The sequence below is a fragment of the Lepidochelys kempii genome, chromosome 3 (genome assembly GCF_965140265.1).
Source record: "Lepidochelys kempii isolate rLepKem1 chromosome 3, rLepKem1.hap2, whole genome shotgun sequence".
In the NCBI taxonomy this organism is placed as follows: Eukaryota; Metazoa; Chordata; order Testudines; family Cheloniidae; genus Lepidochelys; species Lepidochelys kempii.
The window spans coordinates 132,221,407-132,241,636 of record NC_133258.1 but is presented as its reverse complement, the minus strand read 5'-3'; the positions used below and the strand labels follow the sequence as shown (position 1 = coordinate 132,241,636).

Sequence of the window (20,230 nt, the reverse complement as noted above, 5' to 3'; positions counted from 1 at the left end):
ATACAGCATTGCATCTCCAAGAGCATTTAAGAAACTTCCACTTGTTTGTGGGCTCAGCAGCCCAAAGCTTTCCTCTTAGCCTAAAAATGAATGAAGATCTTACTTTGTAAGAGCACATTGTCAACTTCAACTCTTCACGTCTCTCACCATGAGTGCTTCATCACTTCTACTGACAGAACTGGTAGGGCTGGTGGCAGCTTCATCATCCAAGGTGATCATCCTAGCAACATCATTATTTATTTATGATGCTGTACATTATTTTAACTAATATTTTCATCAGTCTGTTGATTTTTGACAGTATGCAGTTAATGTTAGTAGGTTTCTGGAGGGCTGTGGGGACTAAGTTATAGTGACATGGATTGACCTTCATTGTTTGGCCAGTATTGTCCAGGTAGAATCTCTAGGCTTGATCCAAAGTTAGCGGGAGTATTTGCATTTACTTCAATGGGCTTTGAACTATGCCCTCTGAGGAAGATGTTTGCATGTTTCCTGTGGCCCTGCTTGAAATCAGATCAAACCTGGAAGCTATTTTTGAACGTGTCTATGCCTGCTAGTTAGTTATTGCAATTTGTTTGGCTGTCTGACCAAAATACAACAGTTTCTGTGAATCAAGAGGATAGTCATGTGGTGAAGGCACTTGACAGGAATTTGGAGGATACAGGTGCAGTCCCAGTTCTACCATGATCTTCCTGTTTAACCTTGAGAATGTCCATTAGTGTCTGCATTCTTTATTTTCCCACCTGTAAAATTGAAATAATGCTTCCTTTCACCATTCTGCAAGTTCCATCAAGTGCATGGTTGCCTCCCACATGTTCCTTCAAATATTCTTGTGGGCATACTCGCTTGCTAAGGTGGAAAAAGTTCATGAACCCAGTTTTACAGTTCATAAAGAAGATGAGGAATTTGGCTGGAAATATAAACAAATGAAGCAGAACAAGGAGGCAAGAGTCAAACTGTAGATCAACTGAGATCGCTAGCATATCCATTTGGTTCTGAGAATTTAAGGAGCTGGAAATTGAGCATTTTGATTACAATAAAACACTTGTATTTTCATAAGATTTAGTTGTAGAGCCCAATTTAATTGTGACCCAAAGTACAACAGCCATGCTGAGTAACAGTCTTATTATGATGGTGGAATGTAATTGAAAAAGACAAGGCTTTCATGTAGTTATCAAGACAGCAGACTCTTAATCATAATATATAAAAGCTTCTAAAGTTTTCTCAAGAGCTTTACATTAAACTTTTAAGTATCATGTTAGCCTAATGTAGCTCCTTCAGGGTGCATCCTAGAAGCCCTTCATGTAGGAGCTCGAATAACTATTGAAAGGTTTCAGAGCTTCATGGTTTTTAAAGCTGATAATGTATTGTTGCAGACTGCTTCATAAGTGTATTAAACTAAAATGTTGTTTGCAATAATATTTTAACATTGCAGATGACCACAGCTGCTGCTTTTTATGTGCTAAGCTGCAGTAATCAGCACTGTCGGGTCACTCTAGTGTTAGCTGTCCCACTTAGGCATGTAGGTGGTACTTTTATAGTAATTTACCAGCATAAACTTAGCATTGCTATAGGTTAACACATGGTTTCTAAACAGAGGATCCTTAAATATTTGAGTCCATCTATTTAGCTCAGAGGCCTGAGTACTAACCTACATGCCATTATGAAGGGGAAGAAATGTTCTGGCTTCTGATGTGCCGATCTAGAAACTGACTCTGTCATCCGTATTTTCCCTTCTGGTCATATTTGCTATCTAACTTTTTGAATCGGGGATCTTTTCTTAGTCTATTTGTCAAAACAATATGTTGGATGATATTGGGGAAAACTCTCCAGCAATTCCCTTTTTCTATTTTACATCATTTAAATATCTTCATAGGAGCATAAGGCTTAGCTTTGGTCTTTGCATTTAAAAAGTAGGTGCAAACGCTTTTGTTAAATACAAATGCCCACATATACCTATCAAACAATGCAGTAAAGTGTAGCAAACAAAGGCTCGTTAGCAACCCAGCTAAATGTTGAACAGTAAATTAAATACGATTTCAGCAGTTAGCCAGGATAATTCTCTAGATCCAAAATAACAGTGTCAGTATTTGGCTGGAAACCTACTAGTAGATTATTTCACATGTCCCCAATACACAGAGTAAATGCAATGATGACCTTCTCTTTCTGTGAACTGCAGTACTTATTCTCTGTATGGTTGTTGTGAAGTAATACAGTATGCCATTCAATCTTAATGCTTGACTGCTCTGATCTAATACTCAAAAAACACCAAACAGCATATTTTTCTTTCTGTGATTTCAAGGAGGAGGATGATCAAAAATACTTTGATATAAGCTATGTATTTACCTGTTTTTAAGTGACTGGGACAGGGTTGGATAACTTCATTGCTTCTTATGGTTTTGTATGTGAAGTCCAATGTGTACTTATTCAGCTTATAAAAGTTGCTTGATTAGATCTGATAGTGATTTGAAATAGGGTTGTTTACAAACCTCTGTTTACAGGAACAATGTCTACAATCACATAGTCATTGGTTAGCTAAAGGGACATATTCTCCAGTTGAGGCAAGTAGCTACAAAACTTGAAGGTATTAATCTTAACTGAGAAAGGAGTAATTTGGTGATATAACATGCTTTTAGATATGTGATAAACTAGATAATCGTAATTGTCCTTCTGGACTTAAAATCTATGAAAATGTGGTTAAACATTTAAAATACTTTTTTGGATTTAAGGATGTGGAGAATGACATATACATATTCTAGAAAGACCTTGCTCAAGTTACCAAACTAAGAGGTAAGATCAATATCTGGAAAAGTCTGAATTTGTAAGTGATGTTATCAGCTTAAAGCAAAAGCTTCTCACACTCAGGATACATGGGAGAGAGGATAAGGGAGGAATGCAGGGTATTGGGAATCAAATCAGGGGTAGTTTAGATAACCATTCACATAACTGAAGTTCCTAATCCAATAATGACAATCTGTGTAGATAATTACATCCCAAAAATTACATTAAAAGGAGTGGGCGGGTTTCAAACAGCCTGTCAAGGGCCTATAAAGGGCTCCATTGTTTTGTTTTTTGTTTTTGCTTTTAACTTTACGTTCATGAAGAGCTTGGAAGATGAATTCTTACAGTTAACCATTATGTCTACCATGAAAACCTACATGCACAAGAGTGGTGCTCAAAAGTGTTAGCTGCAGCATGTCCATGAAAAAGATCAGAAAAATGCAACCAGTCTACGCATTTATTTTAAATATATTAAATTTGACCATGTTCCTGAAGAGTTCTTCTACTCTCACTTTTGAGCCTTCCTCAGGTAGTGAGGAGATTGATTTGGGTGTGTAAGACTTGTGGGTCCCCAAGGCTCTGATTCAGGACAGAAAGTTGCCTAGTGGTTGCTAGTGCAACTATTATGGACATAGACTCTGAAAGCAGTTTCATTATTGAAAGCATGGGGCAGAATTTTGGCTCATCAGGTAGAGCTGACTACTTGGCCACAAATGAGAAATTTTTGTTTGCTGGTTCTTTTGGTAGAAAACAGCCCTGTAATTAATTTAGAAAGACTTTTTACCTAGCAAATGCAGAGGAAAACAAGAATTAAAGTTTTGGTTTTGTCAGAACACCTAATAAGGTGTAAAGCCAGCATTTTTGGCTGATGTACGGTTTCACTCTTGCCTCCTGGTTCTGTTTCACTTGTTTGCTTTTTCCAGTCAAATTCCTCATCTTCCTTTGTGAACTGTAAAACTGGGTTCACGAACATTTTCCACCTTAGTGAGAGAGTATGCTTATACGTATGTTTGAAGGAACATATAGAGGCAGTCACATGCTGGATGGAACTTGTAGAATGGTTGGAAAAGGGCCACACAATTGACAAAGGTATGCAAACTTTCTGTCAGGTGCAGAAAGACATAAAGAGCAATATTTTGCCTCATTCGTTGGATATTTTGCTGAACTTAGGTGAGAGATTTAGTTTTGACAGGTTCAGATGAGAAATTAGACAGTCCTCGTAATGGGAGGTTTCTGGGTTTATTTGAATTGCTTGCAGAAATGATAGTATGTTGAGAGATCATGTGGAAACCATTAAGGCCAGTAACGAAGATGTGACATATTATCAAAATGAATTTATCAATAGGATCACAAGAAAAGTATGACAGGTTTTTGAGAAGATTAGGAAAGCTAAATAGTTATCTGTTGTGTTTGACTGTACTCCTGAATAGAACAAATGTTTCTAGTGTTAAGGTGTCACAACGTTCTGAAAAATGGAGAGAAGTTTGTTGAGAATTGTGTAGATTTCATTGCTAGCCACACAAAAACTGGGTAGTGTATTAAGGAGATTATTTTAGAGAAGCTGAAAAAAAGATGGTTCAGATATGGCTGATTGCCGTGGACAAAGCTATGACAATGGAGGTAATGAGGCTGCAGCATACGAACAAGTTCAAAATCAAATTAATCAGGAAAATCAATATACGTCTCTCAACCCATGTACTGCTCACTCACTGAATCTTGTAGAAGCTGCTGCAATGGTTCTCTAAATTCTTCTATTTTTTGAATTGTTCAGAGATTGTATATCCTGTTTTCCACTTCTTCTAGTTATTGGGATGTGTTGAAAAAGCATATTTGCATTATATTAAAATGCCAAAGCATGACAAGATGGTCAGTAAAGGTTAGGGTGACCAGATAGCAAGGGTGAAAAATCGGGACAGGTGCTGGGGGCAATAGGCACCTATATAAGACAAAGCCCCAAATTTTGGGACTCTCCCTATAAAATTGGGACATCTGGTCACTCCAGTAAGGATAGAGGCCATACATCCACTACAAAATCAGATTGAAGGTATTCTTGATATGTTAGACAAATTCCAGGTTTCACACAATCATACCCCAGAGCTTAAGTCAGAAATTGATAGCTTGCAAACAAATTTCAGAGTTTTCAGTTTTGTTTTGTTTGAGATGTGGTGTACTATCTTATGTAAGAAAGATAGGGTATAAAACAAACCTTACTTAAGCAGTTGCTTAACTGATTACCCATACCACCTCTCTTACAGATCTTTGAATTTTGATTGCTTTATTAAATGTAAAGGACTTGAAAGCTGAAATTAGTTTATAGAGTATATTAAGCATCTTTAACAGCAGCCACTAATAGTATAGGATATAAGAAGACTACAATAGCATTGTACTATAATTAGAAAACTTGTACTCAATCACTATTTTGGGAAGGTGACTTTGTTTAGATTTTTGACTGAGTCCCTCAGAATAGGGGTTCCTTGTGTCAAATGGTTATTAACTCCATTGTTGCTAATACAACATAGGAAAAACCAAAGATCCAAAGATAAATAAAATAATTTGGTCAATTGCTTGCATGCTAATTCACCAAGTTCTCCTTCTCTATGGATCTTTAGTAGACAGCCCTTTTAACTAATATCCTAAATAATTATATTAGACCCAGGATCTAACACTCCCAACTATCTAACATTACTTCTACGTTTATGACAGACAATACAGACAGAGTGCAGTTCAAGAAGCTTGCACACATGGCCTCATTTTATGTCTGTATGCATCTAGAACTTGAAGGGCAGTATGAAATCATTACTGTCATACACACACATTCTACAATCTTGGTTAACAACAGTAACTTGTTGCGTTTTAAAGCTGCTTTACAACAAAATTGATTGGAATCTTTTACAAAACAAAGGGACACAGTAACTCTGTGACAATCTTTAGATCACATGCACAAGCATATACACCACCATACTAATTAGGTACCCAGTTTCAGGAAGTGATCAATTGACTGATTTGACCTGTTACCCAAGAGAAAGTATGTTACTTTATCACCAGATGTTTGTTCAGCTGCCCGCTTTCAACTCAGTTGTTGTTCACACCAGGAGTTGACAGTGCAAACACGGGTGGAGCAAAGGACAGACATGACTATAGTTTTTTTTCCCCAATGCACTAGCAGGCAACCCAATGCTGGAAAATATAGAGAGATAGTTAAAGGTACCTGTCTGAGATAGGTACTTTGTCACCAGGAGGACTCCAGATGTCTGATCCTGGACCTCAGTCTTCTTCCTTCCATGTGTCTTTGGCTTTCAGGAAGCAATGTGCTGAAGGAGACAGACCTGTTTTATCCTATTTCTGCTGGGTGGTCCAAGTTTGTTCCTTTTCTTGGAGGTACTAGTGTGGACCAATCAGATGGTGATTTGTTCTTCTTCCAAAGATTTGAAACATCCAACCAAAATGAATCATCCTTTATCACCATCCTATCAGGGAACAAGACATCACATTGGCGGTTCTAGCAACTGGGGCTGGAATTTTCCAGTATCTGTGTGCAACACATCTCATCATACCAGCTTGTGTAAGACAAGTTAAGCCATAGCTTTGATATCACTATCTTGGAACCATCTGTTTTGCTCTGGTCAGCAACTTTCTCTGCAAGTCACTTTCCATAGGTCCCATTGTGGTGCATCTCTTGGCCAACTTTGCAGTTGTGCTTATTCAAGCTGCAATTTCTCCATCAACATTATACTAGTTGCTGAAATCTCCAGTTTAAAGTTAATATAACTTGTACAAAGACCTTCCATGTTCTTTGATGCTCTTTAAACTTGTTTTAACTGTCCATTATACAATGCAGTCACTTCTAGAACTATTGTTCTTTACCAGACCAGAACAGCTGTATAAATCCTTCCATTCCTGTTCTCCTTGTTTTAAAAACAATGGGACCTTATTATGTATGGCTGAGCTGACACTGACACAGCTGACACTGTGCATTATTAATCAATTATATTTCTGATTATTTCACTCTGATAGTGTTCATATAAACACAAGCTTTGATTTCAGTTCCTTTTATTTACTGCCTCTCTCACCACACCTGTATATCACTAAATAACATAAGCATGCTTGATTGCAAATATTAGCCTTACTACTTCACTAAAATAAATAAATATGAATGCAAGCCCTTTCTTTTCCTAATAGGATTGCCCATGAGGTAAACCTTGTCATCTTCCTCTTCTAGCCTTGGTCCCACCTGTATGAGGTCAGCTCTTCGAGTCCTCCTTCTCCAGTCCAGTCTGTCTTGAAGCAGTTCCTTGGAAATTCCACAGTTATTCATATCCTTATATGACATCCATCCATCCATCCATCCAGATTTGGCTCTTCCAACCCTTCTCTTACCCTCTGCTCCTAAATTTAACACCCTTTTTCCTATATATTCTTTGCACATGCCAAAACCGGTTAAGCATGGATTCCCTTAGCTTTTCTGTATTTGGTACCTTTCCCTAATTCATTCATTCCAAACATGGTCCATCCTTGTAGCTCCAAACATTCATCTTAACATTTTTATTTGAACTGTATTCAGGATCTGCTCTTGTCTCTTCCCAGTCAGTGCCCAGCACTTAGATCCATATAAAAGTGCGGCCCAATTACCATCTTGAAGATCTTACTTTTCAATTTAATAGGCATTCTCCTCTCACACATCACTCTTTTCACAGGAGTAAACCCTGTTAAAGTTTACAATATTTTGCCCAAAGTTGGATCACTTTATAGTCAACTTTCTATGTTATAGATATAACTTAACTTAATTACAATATTAGATTCCATCAGGTTCCCTGTTTTTCACTGCTGTATCTGTTAATATATAATATCTTAATGTTTGATATTAATTTAATTTTTAATTTATTCACTCACTCGTTCACAGAAAGGGAAAAGGGGAAGTCTCTTTAGCAGCACCAGTGGTACACTCTTGTAAAAGGCTGTAGCTATTCTGAGTTTGCTCAGACAGTCTGAAGAAATCTTACTGTTAGACCTTAAGTTTTTATTCTCATTTCCATCAGTTCTATCTTTTTCTAAAACAGGCTTGATGTCTGGGCAATTCTTCAACAGTAATAACTCATAACTTCGGGGCCTTTGTTACTATACTGAGCAAAAATTAATTTTGTGAGCAAAAAAATGGCAGAGTCCACATCTTGACGTTCAAACAGCTGGCAGTTTACTTGGTGGTCTTCGAGATGCTTTATCAGAATTATGGGCTTCTGGGTTCATTGCTTCTGCTGCTTCATAGGCTCACACAGTAGGGATATTTATTCAGCTCGAAGGAGGAAAGTAATGCCAGGCAAACTTACAAAGGATGAAAGGTGAACAGGTCCCAGAAAAGTTCTTGAATGTGAGGCTTTCAATCCCCAGTTAGAGACAATATTAACACGGTTTGATGATAGGATGTGTAAACAGGATGCAGCCATAAAAAGGGCTGCTTTTTTGATGGACGAGATACTGAAGTGTCTCAATAACGAAGACCTAAAGAGGCATGCTTAAAATTTAGCAAGCCAGCTACCCCTGGGAATTTAAACTGAGTACTGAGAATGAGATGGAGTTCTTTGCCACTTTTTGCAAGTGAATCTTTAAGGATGACGTGTGTGTGCGTGTGTGTGGAAAAAAAAAAAAAGAAAGGCTCTCATTGATCTCCTTAGCTATAGAGACAAACGGTCTATAGATGAGTTTCCCTGACACAGAAATAGGTCTGCATAGTTTTTGCTATCTTCCTGTAACCATAGCTGCTAATGAAAGTAATTTCACCTGGTTGAAACTCAAGACCTAGCTAAGAGTGTCCATAGAGCAGGAAAGGGTTAAATGATCTGCTAGTTATTTCTGTAGAGAGCTTGGAAGCAAGGCGGGTGGACTGGGATGAGCTAATTAATGAGATTGCATCAGAGAAGGCTCGGAAGGTCCATTTGTAAAAGTACGTAGCAGTGATTGTGGGTTATTTGTTATTATTTACATTGGGGACGGCGGCACAGCGGAGGTGGATTTGAATCTTCCAGCCAGACGCAGAACATCGCTGGCACAGAATTGAGAAATGCCGAAATTCAGAAACCCTGGGATGTATTTCAGCGTACTCAAGTGATTACAGACCCTTTTGCTTCAGCTGTCCTTTCAGCCTGTCCTTGTCTCAGTCTCTTCCATCCCTCTACGTGCCCTCTTTCTCTTTATCAGTGGTTCCCAAACTTGTTCCGCTGCTTGTGCAGGGAAAGCCCCTGGCGGGCCTGGCCGGTTTGTTTACCTGCCTGGCATACACAGAGAAGTAATCAATAATACCAGATACTACATAAAAGTAAATAAGGTTGCAGGAGAAACTATACATTAAATATTTTTCAACTTGTATGATATTGTATAAATTGAGAAATCATGTGTGATCATATCATTTGACTTGTAGTGTGATGCGTACACACAAGGGAACAGAGTTAAGACTGCACTTGCAACCTTAATGTTGACATTTCCTGACTTCTGAGTGCTTAACTGGGCAATCTTTATAGTTCTCAGATTTTAGTTTTTATTTATTATTTTGTATAATGCAGAATTTAAGACACGGATAAACTTTCAGTATCTTATATTGCTTTTTCACTTCGAAAGACAGACATCTGAAACGCTGGTTTGCACATAGTAGTGAACCGTTTACATTATTTTTTTGCCAGATAAGTGGTTTGTTTGTTGAAGTGTGCAAAAGACAGTGCTATATGGGAATGTTTGTGCCTTTGTAAGAAAAATATACCCTAACTTTTATGGTAGAAAGATTTTTGGTATTTTTTTCCCCTCCAGTAAGATTTATCAGCATTTTTGTGTGTCCTGCAGGGGTTGTTCAGAACTATGCCGAATCCCCATGGTGGAATATAAACTCGACAGCGAAGGCACCCCATGTGAGTATAAAACCCCTTTCAGAAGGAATACTACTTGGCATCGGGTGCCGACTCCTGCTGGGCAGCCTCTTTCTCGTGCATCTCCAATCCTAGGAACATCTGACAGACTGCAATGCCAGCAGCTTCTCCAGCAGGCTCAGACAGCCATTCCTCGCAGCACTTCCTTTGATAGAAAGCTGCCAGATGGTGCAAGGTAATATACTCTCCATTTAATTCCTGTCATTTTCCTAAATGCTTCACTTGTAAACCTTTTTAGGCCTTGGTATAAAGTTATTTTTAAAGCCTTTTTCGATCATTCATTCATTACTCTGTTGGGTTTTAACAGGGATTTAAGTTTGAGATTTAAGCGCCAAAGTGAACCCAGTGAATGAACCACAGTTCATCCTAGTTGAAACAAATGACGTCTGAGTTTAGTGATAGTGTCCAGTAGTACTACTCATAATTAGAGATGGGCAGAATTTTGTGGACTAATAGTTTATTCACTAAACAATGCAGTTTCTTGTAGACCAAAGCTATTCATGAATTCAGCTATCCCACTTAAATTAGGTTGAATTTGGTGAATAGTTTTGTGGCCTCCTGTAAAATAAATAAATAAAGCAAAATGTTTTGTTTGACATTTTCAAAACATTTTGACTTTTCATTTTGAAATCTTTTGTTTCAAAATTTTGCTAGATTTATTTTAGAAAACAAAAAAGTGTAAAAACCAGCTGAAAACTTTGAGCAGGAGATTGGACTGATTGAACTCCTGAAGTCCCTTCCAACCCTGATATTCTGTGAAAATGAAACAAAACAAAAATAAAAAAAATGTTTCTGGTCAAACACCACATTTTTTCACTTTATCAAGAAAAACCTACTTTTCAGGTTGGCACCTCTCCCCAAAATTGTTTTTGATTTATCAAACCAAAAAATGAGTGATTCACTCATCACTATTTCATAACTTCACCCCATGAGGACTACCAACCATCTCCTTCAACCCCAAATCAAATGAAACAGAAGCTGACTGGCTACTTTTGCTCTAAGCTGAGGCACAATCAGTGATGTCATGGAAACCTATTTAGATGAGTGATAAGCATAAATAAAACAAACCTGTCTCTTGCAAAATGAATGATTTAAGTTCATTTATTGTATTATGGACACAGTTTCAAAGGATTCTGTAATTCATTACCACTCCGTATGCTTTGCTTTTTTTCTCTGCTTATTAAAAAAAAAAGAGAACTTGTGATGTAAAAATATCAAACCTCTTACATTATGGTGAAGTATTTTAAAGGTAATTATGAATCATTTTACTCCTTGAAAAGGGATACAGATCTTTAAAAAAAAAACAAAAAACCTGTTAATGCATTTGACTCTTTAATTCTCACCAAATAAGGTAAACAAATTCGTTTCTTTAACATAATTCTTTCCCCATTAATTTCTTTTTTATCTGGAATTGTCCCTCCTTTATGCCCTTTCCCCTTTAACCATGCAGTTTCTCTAACCTCCAGGCAAAACAGATCTCATGACTGAAATCTCCTAATTTGTATAAAAATCTAAAATTTGTCATGTATTGGTTTTGAAAATTTCTGCTCTCTGGCCCCCAAAAGCATAAATTATTACTGTACTGAAGGAGAAATAATTGATAGTATTTTTACATTTTGTTTAAAACATCACAGTTAGGCTATTAGTAATAGTAATGCACATTTTAAAACTTGTCCTTAGGGAAAGAAGGTTCTGAGTTAATGCTTTGCATATTTTACATCTTGTTTCAAAAATGCATTTTAACTAACCACGCTTAATGTTAGATGACTTAAGATCACTTTACTGACCCATTCTTTTGTTCCTTGTTAAAGTCCAATGTTAAAAGGGCAGTTGTACTAAATATCTAATTTTTTGGATTTGTGAAGCTCTATTAGAAAACAGTACTTAAATATTTATTCAACAGTTAATAAAATGCTATTAATTCCCACAGCACATTACAAATATAAGCCCCAATCCTGCAAACATGTTTGTGCATTCATAACTAAGTGAAGCACATGCATACATGTTTGGAGGACTGAGGCCTTAAATACAGTGAGCCATTGCTTGCCCTGAAAAGCTTACTATATAATAGAAATAGGACTAGTTTAACAAAGACAAAACATTAGCTAGCAGGTCAGGATAGGCAGGGTGGGGAGATTAATGATGACAACAAGGGAAAACAATTTGCTTGTGGAGGTGAGGTTTTAAAAAGGGATATAGAGAAGAGAGATGGTGCCCAATGGGTGAGGACTCTTCCAGACATGGGAAGCAGCATGGTAAAATCCATGAAGCAGAGAGATGGGAAGATGGTAAAAGAAAAGGTTTGGAACTAGCCTATGGAATTAGATACTGAGTAGAGAAAAATAGGAGAGAATGGTATTATATAGGACCTTGTTGGTGAGGATGAGAAACTCAGATTTACTGAGGTCAGACTATGAAGCCTATAGAGAGTTTCTAGGAAATAGGTGGTTACTTTAGCAGCAGCATTTCAGACAGATTGGAGAGGAGTTGGGGCTAGGAAGGGCAGTGAGATGAGACATTGATATGGTAGATAACAAGGTTAAGAAATACGGATTATATAGCACTAGGGACAATGAGAAAAGGGTGAATTTTAGAGATTAAAAAGGAAGAAATGACAAGTTAGAAACTGGATATATGAAGAAAATGGGAAGGGGGAAGGGAAAGAAGGATGAGGAGTCAAGAGTATGGGGCTGGGATCCACAAGATAGTGGAGTTGAAAGCTGGCAATGATTATATTTCAAATAGCTGGAAATACAAGAATTTTTGTCACACAGTTGTTAATGCGAGACATGATGTTCTTTAAAAGTATAATAATACAATTCCCTTTAAAATGCCTTCATGTTACCCACATAACGTATATGAAGGATGACCTAGTTCTCAATTGGATGAAGGTACTGATATTATGCATTCCATAGTGTAATCAAAGCCCTCACCATTTCTGGTATATCATAGTACATGTTAGTAATTGTTTCTGGGTGGGAAGGTGCCTTTTTTCATTGTGGGAGTTTCCCATATTCAAAACTGAGCAAAGTCCTGCTTTGCTTACTCATGCAAGTAACTTAAACTCTTTGTTCAAATGAGACTACTTATATGAATAAGGAGAGTGGGATTTGGCCATTAATCTGTTAAAACCTAGTCTGTTCTCTACTTTTGTGTTTCATGGTGTCTTTTTAAGATTTACATATGGAAATATCCTGCCAATAACAAACTGGGAAATACTATTTTCTAAAATGCTTAAATGACATGAATTGTAGGAAATAAGTCTAACTGTAAAATCCCAATAGGAATATACTTAAAGTATTCAAACTGCAATCTGTGTGCCTCATTTTTAATTGTAAAAATGAATTTATTTGTAAAATAAATAAATAACAGACCAGTTAAAGATGTTGAAACTCCACAAATACCTCAGTGCACTGTTAATGATTCTAGTCAACATTACAGAAGTTCACCGAGCAACCAGTCGTCCTCCAGTGACCCAGGACCCAGCGGGAGTAGCCAGTGGAGACAGCAAGTGGGATATGACGGGTACTGGTGATTTTATATCTCACTGTAACTCCCATATATAATTCTTTATGAAACAGAATTTATGTACAAGCTAAATATTAAATAGTCCCATTTGCAATGGAAATGTAGTTTAAATAGAGGGCATCACAGGCCTAGTCTGATCTGAGATACCTCAGTGTAAATCAGTGGTGGTTTTCCAGATTTGCACCACTGTAATTGAGTTCAGGATTTGGTCCTCAAACTAATGTGGAAAATTTGTGAATTTCTACCCACAAATTGAGATCCCTTGCAAATTAATGAGGATCAGGAAAAGTACTTGTGATACTACCCTAAGTAAACTGGAAGCAGGGACTCTCATGCAATCTGTACACAAACACAGTTTGGGAACCACACTAGTTAGTGCTTTAGTGCTGGATTAGGACAGCCTACATTCAGGAACCAGCTTGAGACTCCATTCCAGTCTGGTTTCTACTTCCCTTTGCTTTAGTGGGCATAATATTCTGTGTCAGTCCTTTTAAGGTGCAAATTATTTCTCCCTCTGCACTTGCTCCAGTGACATCTACTTCCTATCCACTTGCACGGGAGGCTGACTTAGTATCCCTGTGGCAGCTGGTCTCTTTTCCCCGGGCAGGCTCCAGCAATATGGGTAGTTCTTTCACATGAGTGTTAATGGGGCTTGTTACTTCCCCTTACTTCCCTGCACAGGAGGATTCACAATTGAGCTGTTAGTGAATAGGAACCCCTCCCAAAAAGTATGTTAAATGTTTAAGGTCACCAAAAAGTTAACTAACTCAATTCTAATACATATTTTCTATGTGAGATCTGTTCTTCATTACTGTGAATGTAGCACTTTGGTTGCATGTATCTACTGCTTGGTAACATTTTTGCTGTTAAATATTGAGATACAGAAATACACAAGCTGCCTAATTTAAAAACACTTGAGACATGATACTCAGTTAATTAAGTTATTTTTATAATAAAATATGGACACACAAATCATCTTCTTGTCTGTTATCAGCAGAATATTGCCTTGACATGTTTGATTATGTGTAAAATATCCCATGTAGCAGATATGTGTATTGTCTTGGAACCTGCTCAAGGAATTTCAGATTAAGAGTGCCTGACATCTGTGAAAGTGGAAGTGTTTCAAGTAATGGATTTAGTACTGGTGTGTGTAGAGCCATCAATTCCAATTTTGAATAAAAGGCAAAATTTTCAAACCTCAGTTCAGTAGATGCAAAATATGTTGTGCACCCATTTCATTAGTAGAATCCTACATTTGCACATACTGTCGGATATTTGTGTGCATAGAAGTGGGAACTGGTCCATGGAACAGCTAGTTGATGCATTTTCATGGTCCATCCATTGTATGGGGCTTTGAATGTTTGGCCCCAAAAATGTAGGGGTTTTTAATCTAGCATTATTTGTTTATAATTAATCCTAAACAGTGTTCTGCCAACAAACTTACTCTAAGTAAAAATATCGAAGTGTAACAAATTTCCCAATACTATTTGCTTGCTGGGTGGTGGTGATTGTTTACAGTTAATGACCTACAAAGATTTTTACCTTGGAAAGTTCCTTGTGGGATAATCCAGTTTTGTAGTTAAGAAAGAAACAACTTGATCGTCTGCTTATGTTACAAGGTGCCAATCCCCTTTACTTCATGAACACCAAGGTTCAAGTCCACTGGAGTGTGAAGGAGGCAGAGAACGAGAGGAAACTTTGGAAGGAACCAGATATGCTGGTAATAATAATACCATATATTAAAAGTAAATAATCTTCCTAGGATATACAAGTAAAGTTAACTACTGGTTCTGATGATGATCCTAATTTCAATTTATATAGAACCTTTCATCCCAAAGGATCCTAAAGTGCTTTAAAATGAATGCAGCATCAGTGAAATGCAACCAGCTCCGAGGTGGTAAGAGGAAACTAAACGCAGTGTAACAGTCAGAATAGGATAGATTTTGACCACAGAACACTGAGGCAAATTCTTACCCTTTTATAGGAAGGGCCATGGAATATTTAAAGTAGGCTCAGAACAAACACTTTGATTTCTAAGGTTTCATTCATCTCACAGAGTGGACTGCATAGAACTCTAATTAATGATCTTGGAACAACAAAAGGGTTAGAAAAGTCTGCCAAGGTTTGAACCTGTGATTCCACAGGGCTTAGTTGTCTTAAACCTGATGCTTAAAGCACTGAGTTATGTGCTTTTCCCTTTGTACAGTATGTTCATTTTAGAAATCAAGTTAGACTTTTAGAAATCAGAAATTAAAATACGATTATTTATGGCAGAAATGAAGTGGCATGCACCATCCACCAAAGTCTTGAGTTCCTACAAAGACCGGGCTTTACCAAAAGAAGGCAATGGCAAGGATTCGCCAAGCAAACTTTCTCATGTAAGTCTGTTCAAACTTCTCTTCTGCTGTTAAAAACTTGGGTCTGAAAAGACACTTGCAAGAATCTTAAATGTTTTAAAATACATTTTAGTAATTCCTGTAGTACAGTTTGGAGTTTGAGAGGCTAATAGTATTGTGCATAGCTATGCAAGGATCTCTGATTCCGCAATGGATGCAGTATTCTCAAACTAAGTGCATTAAAAAGGTCAAGTTCTGGTTTCTGGGACATTGCAGGGATAAAATCCTTACTAATGTGAGCATTGCTCTGCTGTCTGACGAGAGCTTCATTTACATTGGTTTGCTCAGTCATAGGAGCACCTCCCATTATACACATTACATTTATGCATGGCATTTCTTGACATGTTGTATGGGATAACATATGTTCTATAATTATCAGCAATCAGCTTTCTTATTATTTGGGCAAAGTTTCCACCTCTAAAGACTGTATCTGGTTAAATGTTCTCTTTTTGTGCCTTTTTAATTGTGGGTGTGAAAGTGGTGGCCTGTTTGTTTTGTTTTGGTTGTTTTTTTTAATGATTTCCAGCTGGATTAAGTGGTGTGCACTAAGAAATGTACTAACTTCACTAGGATTAGAAGTTAAAAGTTATTAAACAGATTCATTTTCTAAATCTAATACAAATGCTATGGCTGCCTTAAGAAAAGATGCATACAAGTTGAAGTATTGGATCAGATAATTGGACTACCTGGTTCAGTTAGCTTGCATTTAGTAGTGGCCAGTGTCCTATGGTTTAGGGAAAGGAAAAAAATAATAGTAAAGTGCCTTGTTCCCTTAATAGCATTTTGTGTGTTTGTAATACAGAAGTCTTGCTAGATGTACCAGGAAACTGTATGATACTACTTGTAAAAAGTACTAATTTCAATAGGATTATGGGGCCAGATTCTCAGCTGGAGTGAAATTGGCTTTCTGATTTATACAAGCTGTGAATCTGGTCCATGATGTTTGAAAAAAAGACCCTCATAATGCTGTTGTGTACAGTACTATACAATCTGACACATGGGGGAAATTACTTCCTGATGTTTTCAGGCAAGGAGAAGTTGCCCAGATGTTTGAGGATTGAGTCACTGTGTAGAATGAATAGCATTAAACCCAGTACCAATACCTGAGATACTGTTCTATTCACTGAACTTCATACATTTATTTTGACTTGGTTATATATATTTGAATGCAGCACAGCATTACTCTATCCTTGAATTACTCAATCAGTCACTTAATTCAAAACTGAAAGAGGCCTATCCAAAGCATAAAAACATAAAAATGGTCATACTGGGTCAGATCAATGGTCCATCTATCTCAGTTTCCTGTCTCTGACAGTGGCCAATGCCAGGTGCTTCAGAGGGAATGTACAGAAAGGGCAATCATCAAGTGGTCCATCCACTGGTGTCCACACCCAGCTTCTAGAACACAGAGGCTAGGGACACTCAGAGTATGGGTTGCATCCCTGCCCATCCTTAATAGTCACCTATGGACCTGTCCTCCATTAACTTACCTACTTTTTTGTAACCCTATTATAGTTTTGGTCTTCACAGCATCCTCTGGCAAAGAGTTCCAAAGACTGACTGTGTTGTGTGAGGAAATACTTCCTTTTGTTCGTTTTAAACCTGCTGCCTATTAATTCCATCGGGTGACCTCCAGTTCTTGTATTATGTGAAGAAGTAAATAACATTTCCTTATTCACTTTCTTCACACCAGTCAAGATTTAATAGATCTCTATGATATCTCCTCTTAATAGTCTCATTTCCAAACTGAAAAGTCCCAGTCTTTTTAATCTCTTCTTATATGGAAGCTGTTCCATACCCCAATCATTTTTGCTGCCCAGTTCCTTGGATTGTCCTTTGCTGGAGATGAACACTAAACGAACAACTTTACAGTCTTCAGGAACACATGTTGCTGTTTGGGATACATTGCATATCCACCTCAGTGTCTTTGCTCTTCAGAAATCTTGGATGAATATCATCTTGTCCTGATGATTTACTATACTTGAGTTCTAATTGCTCCATGACATCATCATGTCATGACGGAGTTCGGTCACTGTTAAGGCCACATTGAGATTCCCTATGAAGAGTGGCTGTGGCACATAGAAATACCTGACTCTGAGCTGTAGCTGAGGTATGCTTGTTGAGCTCAAGAGGAGAGCACGCAAAGGTGCTGTTCGCCAGCTCATCCCAATCCTCTGTGCCAGTTCCAGTGCCAAGCAGGTACTTACTATAGACTAGAGCAGCCTGAAGGAACCTTTTGCTCGGACTGATACTTACATCACTCCTTCCTGTGTTTTCTTTACTTCCTGAAGGCTTCCTTGCTTCCTAATGGTTTCTTTCCTCTTCGATGCCATGTTGCATTTGTGGTCCAAACTGAAGCACCTCTGTGCTAGACAACTCTCTAGCAAATCCTTGTGCATCCCATCCCTAGAAATGTGTTCATTTGCATTTCCAGCATCTAGTTCCCTTATAGTGAAGTTGAAAACCATCTCCATAAGGTTCATAATGAACTTAAACCCCCTCTTTTTGTAGCAACTTTTCAAACAGATACTGAGACTTGTTAATTGTCAATGTGCAGTTAGGTGAGGCAGCCTTTTCAGAAGGGCTACCTCTAACAGTTTGGTGTATAACAAATGATGTATCCTTATGTACATTTGCTGGAAGGGGAATCTAATTAAAAATAGCAGTCTACCCTCCTACTTTCCTTCTTACCTAGGCTTCATCTGGCCTGGTCTTGGCTGTCTTGCCTCACAGGTAAATGAATTCAGCTCTTTATAAAATCCCCTCAAATTTTCTACTGACACAACTGTCTGACACAGTTCTTCTAGTCCAGCAGTCATATTGAGCCTGAACCCCCAGAGGTTCAAGTCACTTGCATTTGGTAAACACATTTCACTTGCCTTCATTTCAGGTAGTCATACATGCTGCACCTGATCCAATAAACTGGATATTTCATCTACTCAGAGAGGGTAACAGTAATTCAGTCTTCATTGTTCTTCCGAATTGCAATAGAACCTAATTCAGTGGTTTGTTCATTTTAACTATCCACAAATGATAGTTTATGGATGCAAGCATGTCAGAATCAAAGAATTTAAATGTGAATATGGGATTTGCCATATGAGATCAAACCAATGGTCTAATGTCTATTTACCTACCAAAACAATAGACTTATTTTGGAGGAAAGAAAAGTCCCATAATACACCTAGCCAATTGTGCAGTTCACTTCATAGAAGCTGGTTGTGCATTTAGCTTCTTTTGTATTTGGTGTTTGTATTTAACAATGCTGTGCCAAGTATTAAATGCAGGCTAAATAACCTTTGAATAAAGAAAATTAAGTAACCTTAAACGGAAGTAAATATTATTTATAAACTTTGGTTTTTTTTAAAGATTGGAGACAAAAACTGTTCCAGTCACTCCAGCAGCAATACCCTGTCCAGTAATACGTCGAGCAATAGTGATGAAAAGCACTTTGGCTCCGGAGACCTGATGGACCCTGAATTGCTTGGATTAACATATATTAAAGGGGCTTCTACTGACAGTGGAATTGATACAGCTCCTTGTATGCCTGCTCCTCTTATGGCTCCTTTACACCTTGCTGGCAGCAGGTCTGGGGTGCACAGTCGGGCTGAGCAGTGGACTGAATCTTCTGAAACTCCTGGGCAAGATGATGAACAAGCTAAAATGTATGCTGTACATAGCTATACTTCTGCCATTTCTAGCAGTCATACAGCTGAAGGTAGCATGGGAGACCTCAGTGAAATATCCTCTCATTCTAGGTATGTGGTTTTCTATACAAATTAGGTGATAAAATTAGTGACTGAGAGCATTTGCTTTTGTTTGTGCTCATTGTTTCTCTTCCTTGAAAATGCACTTATTAATTTTAACTTTTTATATTTCAATACATATATGAAGAAGCCTGCAAAAGGCTTTCCCTCACCTTCCATGAGTCTGTTACAGAGGGTGTGTCTGTATGTACGAATTTCTATTTAAAAACCTAATCCAGAGGTGTTAGTTACACAAAAATTTTAAAAAATTTGTAAGAGCATTTAGTATCTTTGGGGGAACACACAATTTATTGAGTCTATATCACTCCTTTGAAATTGATTGACCCACTTTGAAAGGCATAATAACCTACATGTATATTGCACTTTTTCCCCAAAGAACCCCAAAGCACTTTTACCCTTTGAGGTGAAAATGCAGTACCTGTTTAATGGCACTTAACTACATTGGACAAACATTTAGGACAGGAAATGATAACGTCCATATCAGTTTGAACTGGGTAGAGTGTGTTTAGCTAGCAAAATGATGAGCCATTGTTTCAGTCAAGGCCAGTTCACACAATGGTGTCAAACTTGCGCTGTAGTGCCCCTCTGAGTATTTTTAGAGAGGAAGGGACTTTCCAGTAAGGCCAGAATAAAATGCTTCTGTGATATTTAGTTGTCATGCTACAGTGACACATGATGAGGAGTACAATCTGCTTCATGTTCACTGAGAATTTTATGGGGATAACCAAGCACCTTGGACAATCAAAGTGCCTTCCCCTTTATTGCAGCCCTATGTGGCGGCACCTTGTAGATTCCTCCTTCTCCTATTTAACAGGATACTTTCATCCATGTTTTTCGAAGGGCTTGCCTACAT

At 37.7% G+C, this 20,230-nt stretch overlaps 1 protein-coding gene across 13 annotated transcripts in view; it reads left to right on the top strand.

The window, feature by feature from the left end:
- SIPA1L2 (signal induced proliferation associated 1 like 2) overlaps nt 1-20,230 on the top strand; it is a 238,396-nt gene that overhangs the window by 175,234 nt on the left and 42,932 nt on the right. For 10 of the 13 annotated variants that reach the window (XM_073338090.1, XM_073338089.1, XM_073338094.1 and 7 more), the window contains 5 exons: nt 9,607-9,864; nt 13,119-13,214; nt 14,837-14,937; nt 15,492-15,595; nt 18,980-19,368. In XM_073338090.1, coding sequence (XP_073194191.1) covers nt 9,607-9,864; nt 13,119-13,214; nt 14,837-14,937; nt 15,492-15,595; nt 18,980-19,368 — 948 coding nt within the window. The remainder of the gene's footprint in view (nt 1-9,606; nt 9,865-13,118; nt 13,215-14,836; nt 14,938-15,491; nt 15,596-18,979; nt 19,369-20,230) is intronic. The other 3 variants (XM_073338096.1, XM_073338095.1, XM_073338092.1) reach the window with 1 other exon arrangement.